The following is an 18,675-nucleotide window of genomic DNA, read 5'->3' on the forward strand; positions in this document are numbered from 1 at the left end:
TCGTCCACCATCCTTAACGGCGCGAACCTCACAACACTCCTGCGAGTACCGTTAGATCCCATTATTCGCCGCTCATCTCCTTACACGTGTCCGTCATGCGTTGCCAGGTTGGAAAGAAATCAAGGAATATATCCTATTTAGCGTGAACACCAGGGAGCGCGTGTCTTTCCTCAACTGGAAAATCCATAACAACTAGAGGGTAGAATAGTCATTTCAACACACCCGAATATCACACTGTCTTTCTCTCTCGTTTCGCTTTCCTTCTCTCAGTTCATAAACTCTCTTCTTCGCTTCACTGCGAGACTCAGAAGAAAATTAAAAAAAATCAAATCTTTCTCCTCTACAGCTCTTAAGGTGACTCTCTCTGCGAAACCCTTTTATTGTGTAACGTTACGAGGAAGAAGACGAAGTTTTTGGAAATGGAGAAAAAGCCAGGATTCTTCTCTGCTCTCAGAGGTCTCTCGCCGTCGCGTTCCAGGACAAGGTCTCGCTCCGTGAGCCCCGCTCGGTCCAGCTCACCCACGACAGCACTCTCCCGGGAGAAGAAGAACTTCACTAACGGCGGCGCCGCCGCCAGTTACTATGTAACCCAACCGGAGCTTTTAATAGAGAGATCCGGAAGCTTGAGACCCGTTATGGAAGGACCCGATCTAGACGAAGAAGGAGGAGGAGGAGGAGGAGATTCGAAAAGGCTCGGGTCGGGTCTAGGTAACTGGGTCAAAGGACAGCTCTCTCGCGCTCCCTCTGTTGCTGCCACGGCGGCTTACCGGAGAAACGATCTGAGGCTTCTTTTAGGAGTCATGGGAGCTCCTCTCGCTCCCATTCACGTCTCCTCCTCTGATCCTTTGCCTCACCTTTGCATCAAAAACACTCCAATCGTTAGTCTTTCTATAAAGATCTAAACCTTTTTCGATTTTTTTGTTCTTTAAAGTGACGTCGTTTCACCGTTCTTCTAAAGTGACGTCGTTTTACTGTTCTTTGCAGGAGACATCATCTGCGCAGTACATACTTCAACAGTACACCGCAGCTTCCGGCGGACAGAAGCTTCAAAGCTCAATCAAAAACGCTTACGCCATGGGGAAGCTCAAGATGATTACTTCCGAGCTTCAGACCGCGACGAGAACCGTAAGGAACCGGAACCCGTCAAAGGCCGAGACCGGAGGTTTCGTTCTCTGGCAGATGAATCCGGACATGTGGTACGTCGAGCTCGCTGTTGGCGGTAATAAAGTTCGCGCTGGGTGTAACGGAAAGCTCGTGTGGAGACACACTCCTTGGCTTGGTTCTCATACAGCTAAAGGACCCGTCAGGCCTCTCCGCCGTGGACTTCAGGTAATAAAGATCTTTTGATTTAGTTCTAGTTCGAGAGAGAGAGATTCTTAGTGTTTTTTTTCTTGTGGATGATCTTCAGGGTCTTGATCCGAGAACTACTGCTGCGATGTTCGCGGATGCGAAGTGTATCGGAGAGAAGAATGTCAACGGTGAAGATTGCTTCATTCTCAAGCTTTGCACTGACCCTGAAACCCTAAAGGCGAGGAGTGAAGGACCAGCTGAGATCATAAGACACGTCCTCTCGGGGTACTTTAGTCAGAAGACAGGGCTCTTGGTTCACATCGAGGATTCGCATCTGACGAGGATCCAATCCAACGGTGGAGATACTGTTTTCTGGGAGACCACGTACAACTCGTCCTTAGACGATTATCGCCAGGTGGAAGGGGTCATGATCGCTCACTCGGGGCATTCGGTTGTGACCCTTTTCAGATTTGGTGAAGTGGCGATGAGTCACACGAGGACGAAGATGGAAGAGAGCTGGACGATTGAGGAAGTTGCGTTTAACGTTCCTGGTTTGTCTCTCGATTGCTTCATACCGCCGGCGGATCTCAAGATCGGTTCTGTGGCAGACTCATGCGAATACGGACAAGAGGAAAGAGGGAAGAGCAATTTGTCTGCAGCTCACAGGGCTAAAGTTGCAGCCTTGGAGAACTGATGTCTTAACGGTTATGACTAAAACAGCCCTTGAAGGTTTCATTAGGCAATGGAAAAAAAGAAAGTGTTCATATCTCGAGCTAACCCTTTTTAGCAGTTTATTCGGATTAGGAATCAGGTTTGTTAGCATAACCGAAGATTCACCGGTTCAAATCGAATCCAAGTAGATTTTTTTTTTACTCTGATCTCACTAGATGGGATGGAGTTTTGGTTGGTTTACTTAAATGTTTTTTTCAGTTTGGTTTATTTAATTTCTCACCTTCAATGTTTTTGTGCAAGGTGAAGGCAAGAGAAGGAGAATTGCCTGCTGCTTTTACTTTTCTATCATTAAGTATTTGTGTTAAATCAACGATATTAACTACAAATCTAGATATTGTTCATCTTTCTTTTGGGATATGTATGGAGATATGTTTGGTGTTTTTGGTTCATCTAAAGCCTCTGCTTTTTCTACAATGATCTCATCCAATTATCCTCTTCGGCCACTTGTAGAAGAAAGTAAAGAACATAATGTGAACAAAACAAAAAAGATGCCAAAGAGAATATAACCAAATAAAATTTCACATTGATCGAAATAATATGGGAGTTTGATTATGAGTTTAATCAATAAGATGCTTTTAAGTCTGTTCTTTTTATCTATGGGAGTTTGATTATGAGTTTCTATAAAGGAGTGTAGGTATTTAGTTTAAGTTCTTGATGTTAGTATGCAGCCCGGTTGTTTGGGTTCTAGTCTCCCTTTATGGGTATTAGCTCCCGGGGATGTTCCGAATGTTCCGCCGGCTCTGTATTTCACCTTGTATCCTTCAACGTTTTTAATGAAACCAGATGGAAAAAAAAAAATATGGAAAAAGTTGGTGATTTTGGATTGGGGTTAAATTCGTAGTAGTGATAATATGTGAACATAGACTTTGTACCTACTTGTTTGGCAACTAATGAAAGGGAAAGATGACCCCTTGAGAGTCGAGTCCACACACATACACACGACCATATTTATGATAGATCTACACTCTCAACTCTCAAGATCTCATTTTCATGGTTTTTAACAATTTACAAATAAATGTTTGTGCCATTGGTTTTGCATTTTTTAAATATATTTCTGGATACGAAGTTGAATACTGTGTTAGTATGTTTGATGAAAGATCATCTATCTTATTAAAACAGAATCATTATGTTGGACCTAACATTTATTTTGTAAGTTTTTAAATTAAATACACCTTCATACTTTATAGTTAAACCTACATTAAATCACTAATGTTCCTTTCTTTATACTACTATCCATGTTTCAAAACAATATACTTATTTCTTTATACTACTATCAATGTTTCCAAACAATATATTTTTATACTACTATCAATGTTTCCAAACAATACAATAATTAATCTTAGTTATTTTATATATATCATTTTCTCTTTAAAATTTTGTAGAAACGTTATAATTTCATAAATTGTAAAATAATGAACTTTAAAATTTGGATTATAAGATTACAAATTATGAAACTATTACAATTTAAATCCAATTAGATTACATATCGGTCATCCATCAGTTCAATCGGTTAGTCTCGGGTTTTAGTGATTTTTTTAATATGTATATTTTAAAAACCTAAATTGAATTGTCAGATCTCCGGATTAATCGGTATAATCACAATCGGGTTGAATTTAAAAACACTGATTTAAATGCAAAAATATTTTAAATACACACTCTTTAAAAATTACCAAAATATTTGTTAAATTATTAGTGAAATTTTTCATCGTAAAATATTCCGCGCTTCCAAAGCGCGGGTCAAAATCTAGTTTACTTCTTAAACATTAAATGCATTTCAGAATATATATATTTTGGTGTATCTAATTAAATTGGTGTGGGGATATGATTTTATAAATGAAGGTGAGGGGTCCATTTTGACCCTCTTTTTTATGCTTGCTTGGGGTCGATATTTCTGCTTTTGGTTAAATTAATGACTTTTCTTTGTTTTTTCAGATCACAACTGTCTACGTTTTCCTACTTTTTTCCTTTTAATATATCCTTTTTAATATGGTGATTTATGTATCATGTATGTATTTTATATTAAGAAGGATTGTTGAGTTGAATATATTATTCATGATTTTTGTCCTTTTGTAGTGGGGCACCTCATGTTGCAAAATTCGCAGTCCCTTCACTTATAAGATATGCATTTTTTCTTCTCTTTTGATGTAAAAAGTCAGAAATAAAGTTTTATTTTTTTAAAGTGAGGAAAAAGTCTAATATTTTTAGCTTCAATGTGGAATTTCTTTTTTGTTCATTTTAACATTTTATCAGTTTGTAGAAGTCGTGTTAGCATTATTTATTGGAGATTATTTTGAGGACATATTTTTAATACTTATTTATGGATTTTCTAGGAAACTTTAGTCAAATGATTGGGTGTTTGACATAATGTACCATAAACTATAAAATGAATATATTAAGTTATCCAAATAATTAACAATTGAACCATAAATACAAAATTAAAATGAATTATTTGTAAAATTAAAATATAACATTTGTCTAATATCTAATATTGAAATTTCGATTTCCATTCTTTTAATAACTCTTATGTCTATATGTATCAATTGTATTTTACTGTAATACATAAAATTAGTTATACATTAGTTAGATATACAGTAATATGAGTAACACAATGATTTGTGTAATCAAGATTTGATTTTTTTTTTTGCAACTGATTGATTGTTGTTTACTCCGCATATTAAAAGAGTGAGTACAAATCCCTGTTTCTGAACTCAAAATCTTGAATTGGATAGTTTAAAAACAACTACAGTTAAAATACGCAATTATATAATTTATTGACATTCAAAAAGAACAATGATAGCATTTCACTGATCTGGAAAGGAAAGCTTTAAAATATACATTGGATCATATTACTCACTTTTTTATAATCTTCTCTGCTAAAGAAAAATACAATTTTTATCTACCATAAAAAAATATACTAAATTTATTTCATCAACTACATCAATTTTATGATTTACGTTAATCTATTAAACACATAATATTTTTAAAAATCATAATAATTATAAAGTATTAATGAATTTTAATTGTAAATTCAAATTTTATTCTTAGTTATAACAAAATCTGTTAAAAAAATATGAAAAAATTATTAAAAATTTCAAATGCATTCTATAAATTAATGCATTGATTAATTTGTAATTAGTAATATACTGCTAATATAAATTAATATTAAATAAATTTATACATTTATAAAATAAAAAGATACCTACACGAATGTGGGGATCAAAATATGTTTTAAAACGAGCACTTACAAATAGCATCAACCGAATCACAAATAAAGTAATGCATAAATGAATCATAAAGTTTGTTCCATTTTCACTTCGAATACTTGAATAGTGTTAAAAGTTGCCACTCTCGCATTTTGAATTCGAAGCTCTTAAATATAAACGTACTTTGCATTAAACACTAAAAGACCAATAATATATGATTCAAAAGTTTAAAAGACCCAAACTTGGAGATCGTTATATCATATGATTAGACAATATACTACATATTCCAATTCTTACTACAGTTTACAATGAATAAGGTCATAACATAAAGTAGGTTGATCATAACCAACAATATTCGTTACAACGTTCTTAAATCTTGCAAGTTAGTCAAGTAAGCACGGTAATAATTATAAAAAGTTGTCTGCAAACCTAGCGACATAAGTACGAAGGTCAAAGTGACAATTCGTCGATTAAGAAACAATGAATTGTATACATGTATTATGTAAATTGATTTGATTTCAATATGTTCCAGAAGGCTTGAAGAGAATAATCAAACAAACGTTTTGTCAAAAAAATAAAAAACAAACAAACGACCTACATTCTAACGATGAAGGGGGAGGGGGGGAAGAGAAAGAAACAGTAATATAAAGATATGCGCAAACTGTATAGTAATATACAAAAATTGAAATATAGTATACTACCATTGCTAGAGTCAAGTTCAAAATTGGCTAGAGCCTAGAAGATAGTTATCTTGCTTTGTGGAATTGCCTTCATGTGTAATTTTTCTAAATTTGGATTATCGTTTAGAAAATTTATTAAATATATCTTATTAGCACTAATAATATATAGAATCTTTGAACTAATTTAATCTCAATATCTTTTGATATGTTTTCACTTTAAATATAAATATGTTGTTTAAATTAAATATTCTAACAAATATGTTAAAAATATTTTAACAAGATCTTAATATTTTCACTAATTTCAAAATTAGTTTTGAAATATTATTATATATTAATATATTCAGTTATCGTTTATAAAATGAAAATAAAAATTATATCATATTTTTATCTATTATATAATCATAATCAATCATATTAAAAGAAAATGATTGTATTGCCCTAAATATGATAAAACTGTATTAAGTTGATAAATTTATACTTTTTTCAAAAAAATATTTATGTTCAAAAATAAAAATATAATACATTGTTAAGACGTGTTAATATTAACAAACTATAAAAACATGTATAAAATTAAAATATATTTCATTAAAGCTAATAATATAAAATCTTTGTAACTCATTTAATCATCATATCTTTTAATTTTAAATATAAATATATATTTAGATATAGTATTATAAAAAATCTAATAAATCTGTTGAAATTTTTTTTAACAAAATCTTAATTTTCAAAAAGTTGATGTAAATATTTTCACTAATTTCGTAATTAGCAATGAACTATTACTATGCATTAATATATATTGAGTTGTCATTTATAAAAAGAAAAATTAAAAGTATATCCTATTTTATTACTTTATAATCATAATCATTGTTAAAATACAATTATTATATTGAAATAAATATGATCAAAGTATATTAAATTGATGTATTTTCAAATTTTATTTTCATAAATATAAACTATTTATGTTAAAAATTTAATATGTTGACATAATGACTTGAAATTAACAAACTATAGAATACATGCCTAAAAATTAACATATCTTAGATTTTTGTATATACAATAATATATTATCTAAAATAAATAAACATAAAAATATTGATAAAAGGAAATCCAGCTTTGAAGAGCGAGTCAGAATTTAGTACAAATTAAATAAATTTTTTTTTTAAAATATGTTTTTTCATGAATATACAAATTTGTTTAATAACTATATACAAATACAATAAGATAATATATAATAAAAATGACAAATATATGTGAGTTTTAAATAGTTGATTAATCATAACATGTAAATTATAAAATTATTATATTTGAAATAATTATATAAATATTTAAATATATGATTAACATTAAAGTATATACACCATTATTGCTCTAAAACAAATACTTTGTATATAAAATTGAAAACAAATATTCGTGCGGTTGCGTAGATTATATTAAGATTGATTCTAGTCTTGGATCTTATAAAAATATTATAGACAAACCCAACACATTTTCGTTAAAAAGGAGTAAAATACGATACATTACTAGCTCTACACAGAATTATAATAATAATAAAATTAAACATGTAAAAACATGCATGTGAATGAACGTGGTAAGGTTTTTAGAGCATATGATTTGAGACATGGATGTGTGAGAAGCTTTGCTGCACTGTCACTTGCTAAGTCCCTCTGTGTTTTTGACTGGTTTTTACTCCCAGCTCTTATTTGTCTTTTACCCCATTACACACCAACTCTTTGGATTCTATATGTCCGTTTAAGTTTTAACTTTTAACCAACAAATTAATTTAAAATAGTATTTTTATTCGTAGATGTGTTCAAATAATATGTCTGAGTAATTTGTCGACTATCATTCTCTGAGTAATTTATCTACTATCATTTTTTTGTTCAAATCATTTTCATGTTCTAAAATTAGGAATATCACTTGTTGAAGAAGCTGTGATTCTGATATGACTTTAGGAATATATCTTACTTTTCACTTTTATATGAATCTGCGGTTACATATAATCTTTATCATTATATTAGTTAAGTGTTCACTATAAAACCTTATTAAAAATACTTAAAAGATAAATTATTGAAATGATTGAAAACAAAGACTATTGTTGGACAAAAAAAATGTTTTAAGAACAGATACTTCTTCTTATCAAAGATATTGTAGAAAATGAACTTTTGTTTTAATGAAAATTGTAGATTTTCATCTTTAAGAATAAAAGAAAAACTAAAACTTTAACCCTAAACTTAATCTTAAACGAATTTTAATTAAAGCTTACCATGTTTCCATAATAGCTGTTTTTAATTAGTTGGTCTTTTCACAGTTTGCTATATCAATTTCGCAATACATAACTGACTTGTAAACTTATTATGACCATATCTCATGAGTTGTCCAATGTTATTTAGAACTTATAAGTATGCATGATCAATTGATCATATCCTTCTGCTTTATTTTCGTATCTCAAAGAAGAAAATGAAATGTTTGAGATGAAGTTAATTAAGACTTGAGATAAAAACACTACCCTAAACTTGTGAAGCACTTTAAGACTAAAAATGTAATTGTGCTAGCTTTTAACCACAGACTAAAATTAACAATTGTCGGCAAAGATTGGTAAGTGATTGTACATAGAAAATCATTTTAGACGAAATGGGTAGGTTTCAGTCATCCATTTATGTGAATACTGCCATTCTGAGTGTTGACAGTTATGTTCTAGAATTTATTTCCCTGAAGACTTGTATTACCCCCTCTCTGAGGACAACTCAATTCGTTCAATACTTATATAATGGTTATTTATATCATATCATGTAGCAATATTATCCTACACAAGATCAATCATAAATATGCTGGGATTGTTAAAGGCTATATCCGATTATTTATTCTCTTATTAGTACGATATTATCCATTTTAGATTTTAGTGGCAAACCCGTATTTATTTTTGGTTTCCTTCTTAAAAGGCTTCGTACTAATAGAATTATATTTGTTTTTATATATTATACACTCATTGTACAATTATCCAATGTAAGACTTAGTTTATATTTCACATTTTTTCCTTCAAATTAAGGATCACATTCATCTTGTGTCACACAACTGACTTTCATGATCTTCTGACTTAATCTATATCACACATACACTTATGATTCATAACTCATAGGATATACTATTTATCTCTCGAAAGTATTTAGTTCTTCTTTCAGATTTTTGTCAACCAATCTAATACCAATTGTTAAATTGTTAAAGTTCATGTCTAACTCTTTATTCTTTGGTTGTCCACTTTAAGTCTTAATGGCAAGTTTGCATAAATTTACTTTTGATTTCTTTACTAAAATATCTTGTACTAATAGTTTGATTTGGTATCATACAGCACAGAACGACAAAAGTTGGAGCATTTAACGTAAAGGTATTCAAGAATATCAAAGTACAACTAGTGTTATAACTCATAAAAATAAATAGATGTCGATTAGTAACCACCTTTGATTGTAAATAAGTTTCGAATTTAATCCGATTACATAATGGGCTGATGATAGTTGCAAGAAGTATATATTTCAAAATACGTTCACGTGTAGTTGTAGATGTAGTGATGGTTCTATCAAGGAAAGTGTGAATGGTGAAACTAGTTTAGACAGATACTTAAACAATAATCAAGACTTCGAGTGTATAGGAAATTTTGATATTCAAAATAAAACTAAATTGTGCATAAAGTAGCACATTCAAAGTGATAATCACAACGAATATATTAATTAATTAAGTATTGCTATTGAACCATCGTACGTTATACAAAACTTGTCATAATCAAATTAACGTGCGTACACACCATTCCTCGGGATTATTTTTGCTATAGTTACATAGTATAGTCTCATTATGATTTTTACATCACTCAGTCATAGTTACACTTTTTGTTTCAGTTAGGAAAATGATGGTCAGGATCAGGTTTGTCCACACCGTCGACGTTCCTAAGCCAAAACGTCATGTCAAAAGAAGCAGCACCGTCAGGGACACCATCCATCACTGACTCTTCTCGTCCCGGAGGAAAGAATATTCCGGTACGTGGGTGTGGGACCCATTCCTCTGCGCCACCACAATTGATCTCTACTCTGTGATCGGAAATATTTGAGATGACCATCGGCCTTTGTTTTGCAGCTTTGCTGCTTATCCTTGCACGTCCTTGAACATGCTTCCAACTCCTAAATCATCATTATCATAAAAATATATTTACTTTTTTCTTCTCTTTATCCACTAAGGACCTTCAAGTTTTCTATATTCAATTCACACATTTACTTCTAGATTATCTTTTAACACCACCTTAGCTAGTTATATAAAGACAGTTAAGAAATAATGTTTGGTCCAAGATTCCTCGTAAGATTTTTTTTAATAAGGTTGATGTTTAATTTTCTTATTTTACTTTACCAGAAAACAAAACAATGTACCAATTTTTTTTAATGTTTCTACTTTATATTACATGTTTTGTTGTTGACAATATCATTTTATGAGTAAAAACAAAATAAGAATTATAAGAAAACTTGTGTTTAAAAAAAAAAAGAATGATAAGAAAACTTGTGGCGTTTACCTTAATAGCAGCATCGGTACTTTGGCGATCTCACTTCTTCCCATCAGTACTATGTATGTAAGTACGCCCACGAACTCAGACCAAAGACACAAATTGGTCTTTTTATAACTTTGTTATGTTTTATTAAATAGTGTATTAAATAGTGTATTTACCTTAGATATAAGTTGATATTTATATATTTCTATCAATCTATATAACTTGAGGTTGTGCTCTTAAATTTCTTTGGCGTCGTCTCTATATATACCCACACGCGAGAAACTGTACTTAGTGGGGGGAGAATCTGGAGAGTGGGGAGGGAAAAGGAGAGAACAATATGTGTTTTTAAATAATTTCTAGGTTTATTACTTGTTAGTTTTACTTAACAGAATTTAACATGTGATAATATATGTTTTCTTTAATAATTTCTCAGTTGGTTAGTTGTTACTTAACTTACTTTATAAGATTTTAACGTGAGGATAATATATGGTTTCTTTAATACCTTCTCAGTTTGTTACTACTTACTAGTTAGTTTAAAAGAATTTGACGTGCGGATAGACTCCCATTGACCGAGTGGTACAATCAATTAGGAGATTCGGGTTTCAGATTCCAATATTTCCAGAATATGCAAAAGGTATTCATCAGTTGAACAACAAGGTTGTATATGTATGTAAATTTCTATATGTTAACCGTTTGAACCGTGCATCACGTAATCCACGTTCGATATGTTTAAAATATGGTCGTATTGTTTCTATATGTTAACCGTTAGTTTGATATGTTCGTCTTAGACTATTTTTTAGGGTTGATGAAACATAAACATAAAGAAAAAAAACTAGAGAATTTGACCTTATGCATTTCCATTTATTAGTCTCGTCTTTTGCCTTGATTCCGGGTTTGGTTTCTTTAACCAAAACCTCCAGCTTTAGTCTCTGCCTCTCTGGTGTTAGGTATGACAGCCATTTAAGTATTTCGACTATGCATCCTTCAATCATTTAATAAAAACTTACAGGACAAAAAAAGACGTCAAAGTATTCAAAATATTGTTTATTAACATAAATTAATGTCGATTAGTGAGAACCATTGGTTGTAAGAAGTTTTGAATCAAAGTGTTGGTAGTTTAGTGGTAGTATAAAGGAGTTGATTCTTTTGTTCCCGGGGTACAAACCAACTTTGGGACGAGGAGTTATTTTTTAAATCAAAATATCTAAAGGCTGACTATGAGCATGTGGGAGATAACGGGCCTAAAGTTTAGTACTTCGCACCTTCGATCTAAGTGATTCATAGATGAAAACTCTTGATAGATTTTAAACTGGTGGCAGTGAAAAAGACAACTTAAGCCTATATTTTGTATTTAAATTTGAGCTCAATCCATTGGTTAGAAATCTTCCATTTATTGTTAAACTTCTGAAGCACCCGTACAGTTTTGCATTTTCGATTATCTTTCTCATCTCGACAAAATCATATAACTAAAATTGGCAACAAACCAATTACACTATGTCTGCACGATCTCTTTATTAGTTACTCGGATTGTTTACTCCAATGGTTCAAAACCAAAGTATCATCGACCCATCTGCGCTCGAAGCTCCAACTAGTATGAGAAGTTTATCTATAAAGTGAGCACACCCAATCAAATGAATTCACACTGGTGTGTAAATTTTTATAAGAAAAGCATAACGACAGAATTAATGTTTTTGCTTGTTTTAAATCCAGGAACTAAGAAGCACTATTATTAAGACACCCTGTTATAATTTGTGTAAATAATCTCTCAACCTCAGGTAAGAACATACGACAAAAAAAATATGAGAGAAAGTTCTGCATAGTGGATGCATAAACTAGCACATACAAAATGATAATCACAACGAAGATATTAATTAATTAAGCAAGCATTGCTATTGAACCGTCATACATTATTATCATAATAAAACGTGGATACACACCATTCCTCGGGATTATTTTGTTATAATTTCATAGTATAGTCTCACTATGGTTATTAAGTCACTCAGTCATAGTTATACTTTTTTGTTTCATTTAGGAAAACGATGGTCAGGATCAGGTTTGTCCACACCGTCGACGTTCCTAAGCCAAAACGTCATGTCAAAGGAAGCAGCACCGTCAGGGACACCATCCATCACCCACTCTTGTCCCGGCGGAAAGAATATTCCGGTACGTGGGTGTGGGACCCATTCCTCTTCCCCGCCAGAGTTGACGTCTAATTTATGATAGGAGATATCTTCAGAGTAGTCGATGACCATCGGCTTTTGTTTTGCAGCTTTGCTGCTTATCCCTGCACATCCTTGAACTTGCTTCCAACTCCTAAATCATCATTATCATAAAACTATATTTACTTTTTTTTGCTTAGTTCACAAAATACCTCCAAGGTTTTTATATTCGACTTGCACATTTACTTTTAGAGTTTCTGTTAACACCACCCTAGCTAGATATATTAAGACTGTTAAGAAGGAATGCTTGTTAAAAGTTTCTTGTACGGATTTCTTTTAATATGTTTTTGACGAGTGTTTAAATTTTATTATATTATTTTAACAGAGATTTTAAAAATATATATCAAAATTTTTTAGTCTATTAATACCACGAAGATTTGTGTGTTTTTCACTTTCTATTCATGTTTTGTGGTTAATTATATCATTTGATTAGTGAAAATAAAAGAAGAATGATGAGGAAGTTGTGGAGTGGACACCTTAACAGCAGCATTGGTGTTTTGGCGATTCCAGTTCTTCTCATCATGTACTGTGTGTATATGTAAGTAAACCCACGAACTTAGAAAATGACAAAAATAGTCTTTATAATGTTATATGGAATTAGTGTATTTACTTATATATATAATTTGGTATTAGTATGAGTATATATCTCTATCAATCTATATAACCTGAGCTTGTGTTTTGAATTCTCTTTGGCCTCTTCTATATATACACACGAGAAAGGTAGAGAATCTGGTAGTTTCAAAAAAAAAGGTCGAGAATATGGAGAGTGGGGGGAAAAGAGAGGATAAAATAATTTAACGTGAGGATAATATATATTTTCTTTAGTTTCCAGTTTGTTACTCGTTTTTCTTTTCTTTTTGAAACAATTTAATGTGAGGATATAATATGTGTTTTCTACAATACTTTTTCAGTTAGTTAGTTGATACTCTGACATAATTTAACGTGCGGAAAGACTACCATCGACTGAGTCGTACAATGAATTAGGAAATTCGAGTTTCAGATTCGAATATGAAAGGTTTTAATTAATTGCAGAGCTGTCAAAAAAAATTAATTGCAGATAATGGGTGTATATGTATGTAAATTTTAGTATGTTGCCGTTTGAATCATGTATCACGTTCAATATGTTCTAAATATGATCGTTTTGCCAATAGAAAATACGTCATAGTCTCATATACAACTTTAGGGTTAATGAAATATATAAGGATGAAGAAAAAAGATAGAGAATTTGACGTAAAAAGTTTTCAGGAATATCAAAGTACAGAAGGGTTATGGTTTCTTAGGATAAAACTAGTGTCAATTAATGAGAGCCATTAATTGTAAGAAGTTTCGAATTTAATCCGATTATGACATCGGACGGTGCTAATTGCCAGAAGGATATATTTCAACATCAGTCCACGCGTATACAGAGTTTAGATGTAATTATTTTATAAGAGAAACTTAATAATATAAATTTTTTTTTTGATCAAAAAACTTAATAATATAATTAAAAACTAGCTTTTCAGCTTTTTGGTGTCAAACAAATAAAAATAAAATAAAAAACTAGCTGAGAGATAAAACAGTCCAAACTTAAAGTGTTAGGAAAAAACAGGATGATATAGATTTTTTGGTGTAAAAATATGATATGATAGATAATCAACTAATCAAGCATAGTTTTTTTCTTTAAATAATTAGTTCAAAGTTTCAAGAAATAATTAGCTCAAACTCCATAAAATATTTCTAACTAATTTAATTTTATGATAACCCGCGATTGGTGATCAAGTTGCACACTTGAAGTGTCGCATGCCTGGATTGTTATGCTACTTTCTAAATAAAAGGCGTTATGAATGCTCATTGGTAGGCAATATTTTACAGTTTAATTTGTATACGCTTGTCTTTTCTGTAGTGTAACGCATTTTCATAAGTTGTTTTGTTTTTTCTCTCCTTACTTTACTTCCAAAAGTTTCACCATGGAAAAAAAAGTTTCACCATGGAAACTTCTTCGATGAAACTAACTATTAAGTCTTTAACATATTTATGAAAAATGTTCATTCACAACCTTTTCAATAGAAAACTTAGGATATATTCCGTGATGTACATTGTGTAGCTACATATGAAAAAAATGCTAAATCTAATGGAAGATATTTGTTTAAAAAGATAAGACTATTTTACGACAGACAAGTCCATTTCAATATATGGTTCCTTTTGCCTATTTTAATAAAAGCTGTGAAGAAAACTAAACATTAATCTTAATTTATTCGACGTAACTGGTTGTTTTTTGGTGAAAAATGTTAAGACGTAGTCGCCAAAAAAAAATTGGTAAGATGTAATTTGGTTGTTATAATTTTGTAATTTTTTTTCAAAAAAAAAAACTTTGTAATTTTCCTCATTCTTTTCAAAACATGCGTTGAGAAATGTATTTGATAAATATAGACCATGTAAGGACCATCAAAATCATTTATTATTCATCTTATATCTTATACAGTGAGCTAATTCTGATTTTGGGTCTGTATGGATGTCTTAGGAATTTTATCATCAATTGAAATAAACTTATATCTGATACGTTTAGATTCAATATTTCATTTTTACAATGACTCCAATTGTTCGAAACCAAAGTATTATTGACCCAGATACAGTCCAGGCTCGAAGCATCTTGAGAGGTCTTTGAGTCTATTCATAAAGTAAGCACACACCCACCTACAAAAGACCAAGGAAATAGTTAAATTCACATTGAATTTTGCTTCGCCTAGTCTTGTAAGAAAAATCTAAAAGATACAATGTTTTTTTTTTGGTAAAAAAGACACAATGTTTAAGAGAATAATATAAACTATAGAAAGAAGCACTATTAAGATGCTTGTTCTAACGAACCTCTCAACCTCAGGTGGGGCCGTGGGGGAATCTTGAAAACTTTTCTTTTCCTTTCCCATTTTTTTCATTTGGATGTGACAAACATTGTCCTTTAGTTTAGAACCACTGAAGTGCAAATCTAGCTTTAATTTTAAAAGAGAATATACAATTATGTCTGAACCAAAAGAAATTGAACAGAAAAATATAATTATGTTTTACGAAACATAAAATTGAACAAAATAAATGAATGAATAAAAGAGAATTTAATAAGATTTAACCATTATTATTAAAGCATGATTAATTACTATATAAATTGGTACGAGTTTGTTTTACTTTATATTGACTGAACATATATTATAACTCCAAACTAGCTCTAAATTATGATACCCAGGTTTTGGTTTTGATTATAGTATACATTTTAATCATACGGTAATCTTAGACAAATTAATTCAGAAACCTTCATGTTACCACACCTTTTTCGTGTATGTACTAAAAACCAAAACCTGAACAAGACGTAAATAAACTGCATCCATACAAAACTATACAAAGTCCATGTCTCTTTTTAAGACATGCGAATGAATCACAATGTTTTCATTGATCCGTCTTGTGCAGGTGGAGTTCATGGGAGAAGGCTAGCAGAAGACTCATCTCCATGTTCTTCATCATCCACCTGCGACTCAGATGGAACTTCTAAAACTGGTCTTGTTTCCTCTGGGATGAATCTCGCCCATCGTTTCTCCTTCACGAGTTTTAGGAACGGGTGCAAGCAGAACCCAACAGCAATGATCACACCGCTGATTAAAAACGTCTTTGCGGTGGCCAAAACCATCACAAGGATGAGAAGCAGAGAAGGAGGCAGACAAAGCACTAGAGCTCCTAAGGTGTTTAAGGGAACTCTATAAGGTCGGTTAAGTTCCGGTTTCTTGATCCTTAGCTTGACAAAGGCTGCGAATTCAAGAAGCATTCCTAAGGCGTACAAGAAGTTGAGAAACTCTATGATCTCTTGAAAGCTCATCCATGACAAGAATATGACTCCTGTTGCTGAGCACAAGATACTGATCGTTGGTGTCCCATACTTTGACCTGCATCAACACACAAAGAACGTTAAACCGAGTTGTACAAAAGCAGTGTTCTAAAAGTCGGTTTAGGCACCTATACAGAGATAAATCGAACCTAAAAAAAGAAACGATTTCTTTTTAAAGAATCAGTCTGAGCGTTCAAAAAATCAGTTTAAAAAATCAGTTTAGACGTCCGACTAATCAATAGTTCTCTATAAAGAGTCTAATTACCACCTAGCGATTTCTTGAACATCGATCATAACCAAAACACAATCTTATGAACTAAGAATTTTAATAATATATATATATATATATATTATATATATATATTTTAATTTGGGATCTATGTATATCATCTAAAGAGAAGAAAAAAATAGGGGCCTGGGACTAAGTAACTGACCTCTGGGCGAAAAAGGCAGGGAGCATCCCCATCTCACTCATACCAAGAAGCTGAAAAGCATCACTACTCATCTCAGCTTCAAACAATCCAAGATTTGACATAGCAGCAGCAGCTTGTATCCAACCCTTGAGCCAAACACCTCCAATAAGCATTCCAACCTCAGCAAAATACCCATCACTCCACTCACCAGACGCCGACTCGCTTAAAGCTCCAGTCCCCGCCATCAAAGGAATCAAATAAGATCCCATAACCAACAAAACAGCTCCAAACAAAGCCTTCGGAAACGTCTTCCCGGGGGACTCAACCTCTCCAGCAAGAGTACTGGCCTTGTCCCAATAGTTGAGATTCCAAAACATGGTGTTGAAGTAGCCTCTCCAGTTAACTTTCTTGAAATCCACAAACAACCAACGCTTAGGACTGATCCTAGGAACCGCTAGCAGAGCCATCACAACGAAAGGACAGAGGGAGAAAACAGCCAGCAGAACAGCTGAGAAGCCAACGATATGCAAGCCTCTATAGTTCAAGTACGTGAGCGAGAACGTGAGGACTAATAGAGTAGGAACACGAGCAGCTACATGGTCCAAAACAGGGAACGAATGTTTCAAGTAATCAAGAAACAGAACAGGGTAAAGAGCATTGTCCATAACACCACTGAACCATTTCCAAAACCCTTCCTGGAACCCCCAGAAGGGACCAAACGCGGAAGAGATCCAGACCACGTATCCACCGTTCTCAGGGAAGCTTGTGGCGAGCTCGGCTGTGACTAGAGCTTCGGGTATGCTCCAGATGATAGGGAAGATCAAGAAGCCTATAAGGGCTAAGAGAGGACCGCCACCTGATTTGACAGAGTCCTCCACACCAAAAGGGCCACCAGAGACTTCGTAGAAGATGAGGAATACAAGTGGCAAGAGTGTCAGCTTTGGACTTGGTTTCGTCTTTGCGCCGTTTTCATCGTTTGTGATTATCTCTTCACCCATCAAACAAGAGCGAGAGAGAGAGAGTCCTGTGGAAAAAAAAACAAATAAAGATTGAAACTTTGGAGATAAAATCTAAAAAGCAAGAGACTTTAAAGAGACTCTGTTCAAAAGGCAGAGGATTTAGTTACAAACCAGAAGTCAAAGAAACTCGATTGGTTTCTGGGTCTCTGTCTCTCTTTTTCTGTTGAACACAGAGATTGATGAAGAGAAAGAAGATGAAAATGATTAGGGAAGACGGAGGCTTGAACAAATTTTCCTTATCAGATTTAAGATGGGATGGTGACGTCTGATGATTTGAAAAGATCTTGTGGAATCGATTTTGGTGTGTTCATTAGTTTTCTGTAATTAAAGACGCCACATGGCTCCCACTACACTTGCCCTATCGATCCAGGACTTCGTCAAACTTTTGCTTCGGACATGAATCTTTTGCAATGTCAAACTGAATCTAATTTATTGATATAAAACAAAATTCAAATCAGTTTTGTAACTTACTGGATTGGGCCTTATCAGCCCAATGTCAAAAATAAACATAGTTTCTTTTGAGATTCATATCAGTAAAGTTTCGAAGCTGGGTGGTAGATCCAGTAATTAGCTAAGGTTCAGCTACCTCGAGGAGACAAAATCAAAGGATGAGATTACTAGTCATAATTTTTTTGTTTGATTACTAGTCATATTTTACAATACCAAGTTTGGAACTGTGTGCTGATCTTGAGATTCTAATTTAAATGGGTTGCTTTAGCTGCAGCCTCTTCCACGAACCATTGTTTC

At 32.5% G+C, this 18,675-nt stretch overlaps 4 protein-coding genes across 5 annotated transcripts; 1 reads left to right on the plus strand and 3 right to left on the minus strand.

The window, feature by feature from the left end:
* Window positions 1-206: 206 nt before the first annotated feature.
* Window positions 207-2,402, plus strand: LOC108812911 (uncharacterized). Of its 2 annotated transcripts, XR_001943512.2 has the most exons (4): window positions 207-878; window positions 985-1,329; window positions 1,409-2,101; window positions 2,263-2,402. XR_001943512.2 is itself a non-coding variant. In XM_018585307.2 (3 exons), the coding sequence occupies exons 1-3, from the start codon at window positions 420-422 to the stop codon at window positions 1,982-1,984; spliced, it is 1,380 nt and encodes a 459-aa protein (XP_018440809.2). In that variant the 5' UTR covers window positions 207-419; the 3' UTR covers window positions 1,985-2,402. The 2 variants fall into 2 exon arrangements, 1 of the variants encoding a protein (XP_018440809.2); XM_018585307.2 differs by having other exon boundaries at window positions 1,409-2,402.
* Window positions 2,403-9,636: 7,234 nt separating this feature from the next.
* LOC108810742 (uncharacterized) lies at window positions 9,637-10,642 on the minus strand. Its single transcript, XM_018582825.2, has 2 exons — window positions 10,455-10,642; window positions 9,637-10,071 (listed from the first exon to the last, which is right to left on the minus strand). Exons 1-2 carry the CDS (start codon window positions 10,496-10,498, stop codon window positions 9,789-9,791), a joined length of 327 nt encoding a protein of 108 aa, XP_018438327.1. The 5' UTR covers window positions 10,499-10,642; the 3' UTR covers window positions 9,637-9,788.
* A 1,659-nt stretch (window positions 10,643-12,301) lies between these two features.
* LOC108810370 (uncharacterized) lies at window positions 12,302-13,322 on the minus strand. The gene is made up of 2 exons (XM_018582486.2): window positions 13,126-13,322; window positions 12,302-12,743 (listed from the first exon to the last, which is right to left on the minus strand). The coding sequence occupies exons 1-2, from the start codon at window positions 13,170-13,172 to the stop codon at window positions 12,455-12,457; spliced, it is 336 nt and encodes a 111-aa protein (XP_018437988.1). The 5' UTR covers window positions 13,173-13,322; the 3' UTR covers window positions 12,302-12,454.
* Window positions 13,323-15,897: 2,575 nt separating this feature from the next.
* LOC108805773 (probable polyamine transporter At3g19553) lies at window positions 15,898-18,254 on the minus strand. Its single transcript, XM_018577710.2, is given in 4 exon segments — window positions 15,898-16,554; window positions 16,931-17,933; window positions 18,040-18,224; window positions 18,226-18,254. Coding segments are annotated over 4 exon segments (1,665 nt in total). The 5' UTR covers window positions 18,240-18,254; the 3' UTR covers window positions 15,898-16,091.
* Window positions 18,255-18,675: the final 421 nt, after the last annotated feature.

This window comes from Raphanus sativus, chromosome 6 (assembly GCF_000801105.2).
Source record: "Raphanus sativus cultivar WK10039 chromosome 6, ASM80110v3, whole genome shotgun sequence".
In the NCBI taxonomy this organism is placed as follows: Eukaryota; Viridiplantae; Streptophyta; class Magnoliopsida; order Brassicales; family Brassicaceae; genus Raphanus; species Raphanus sativus.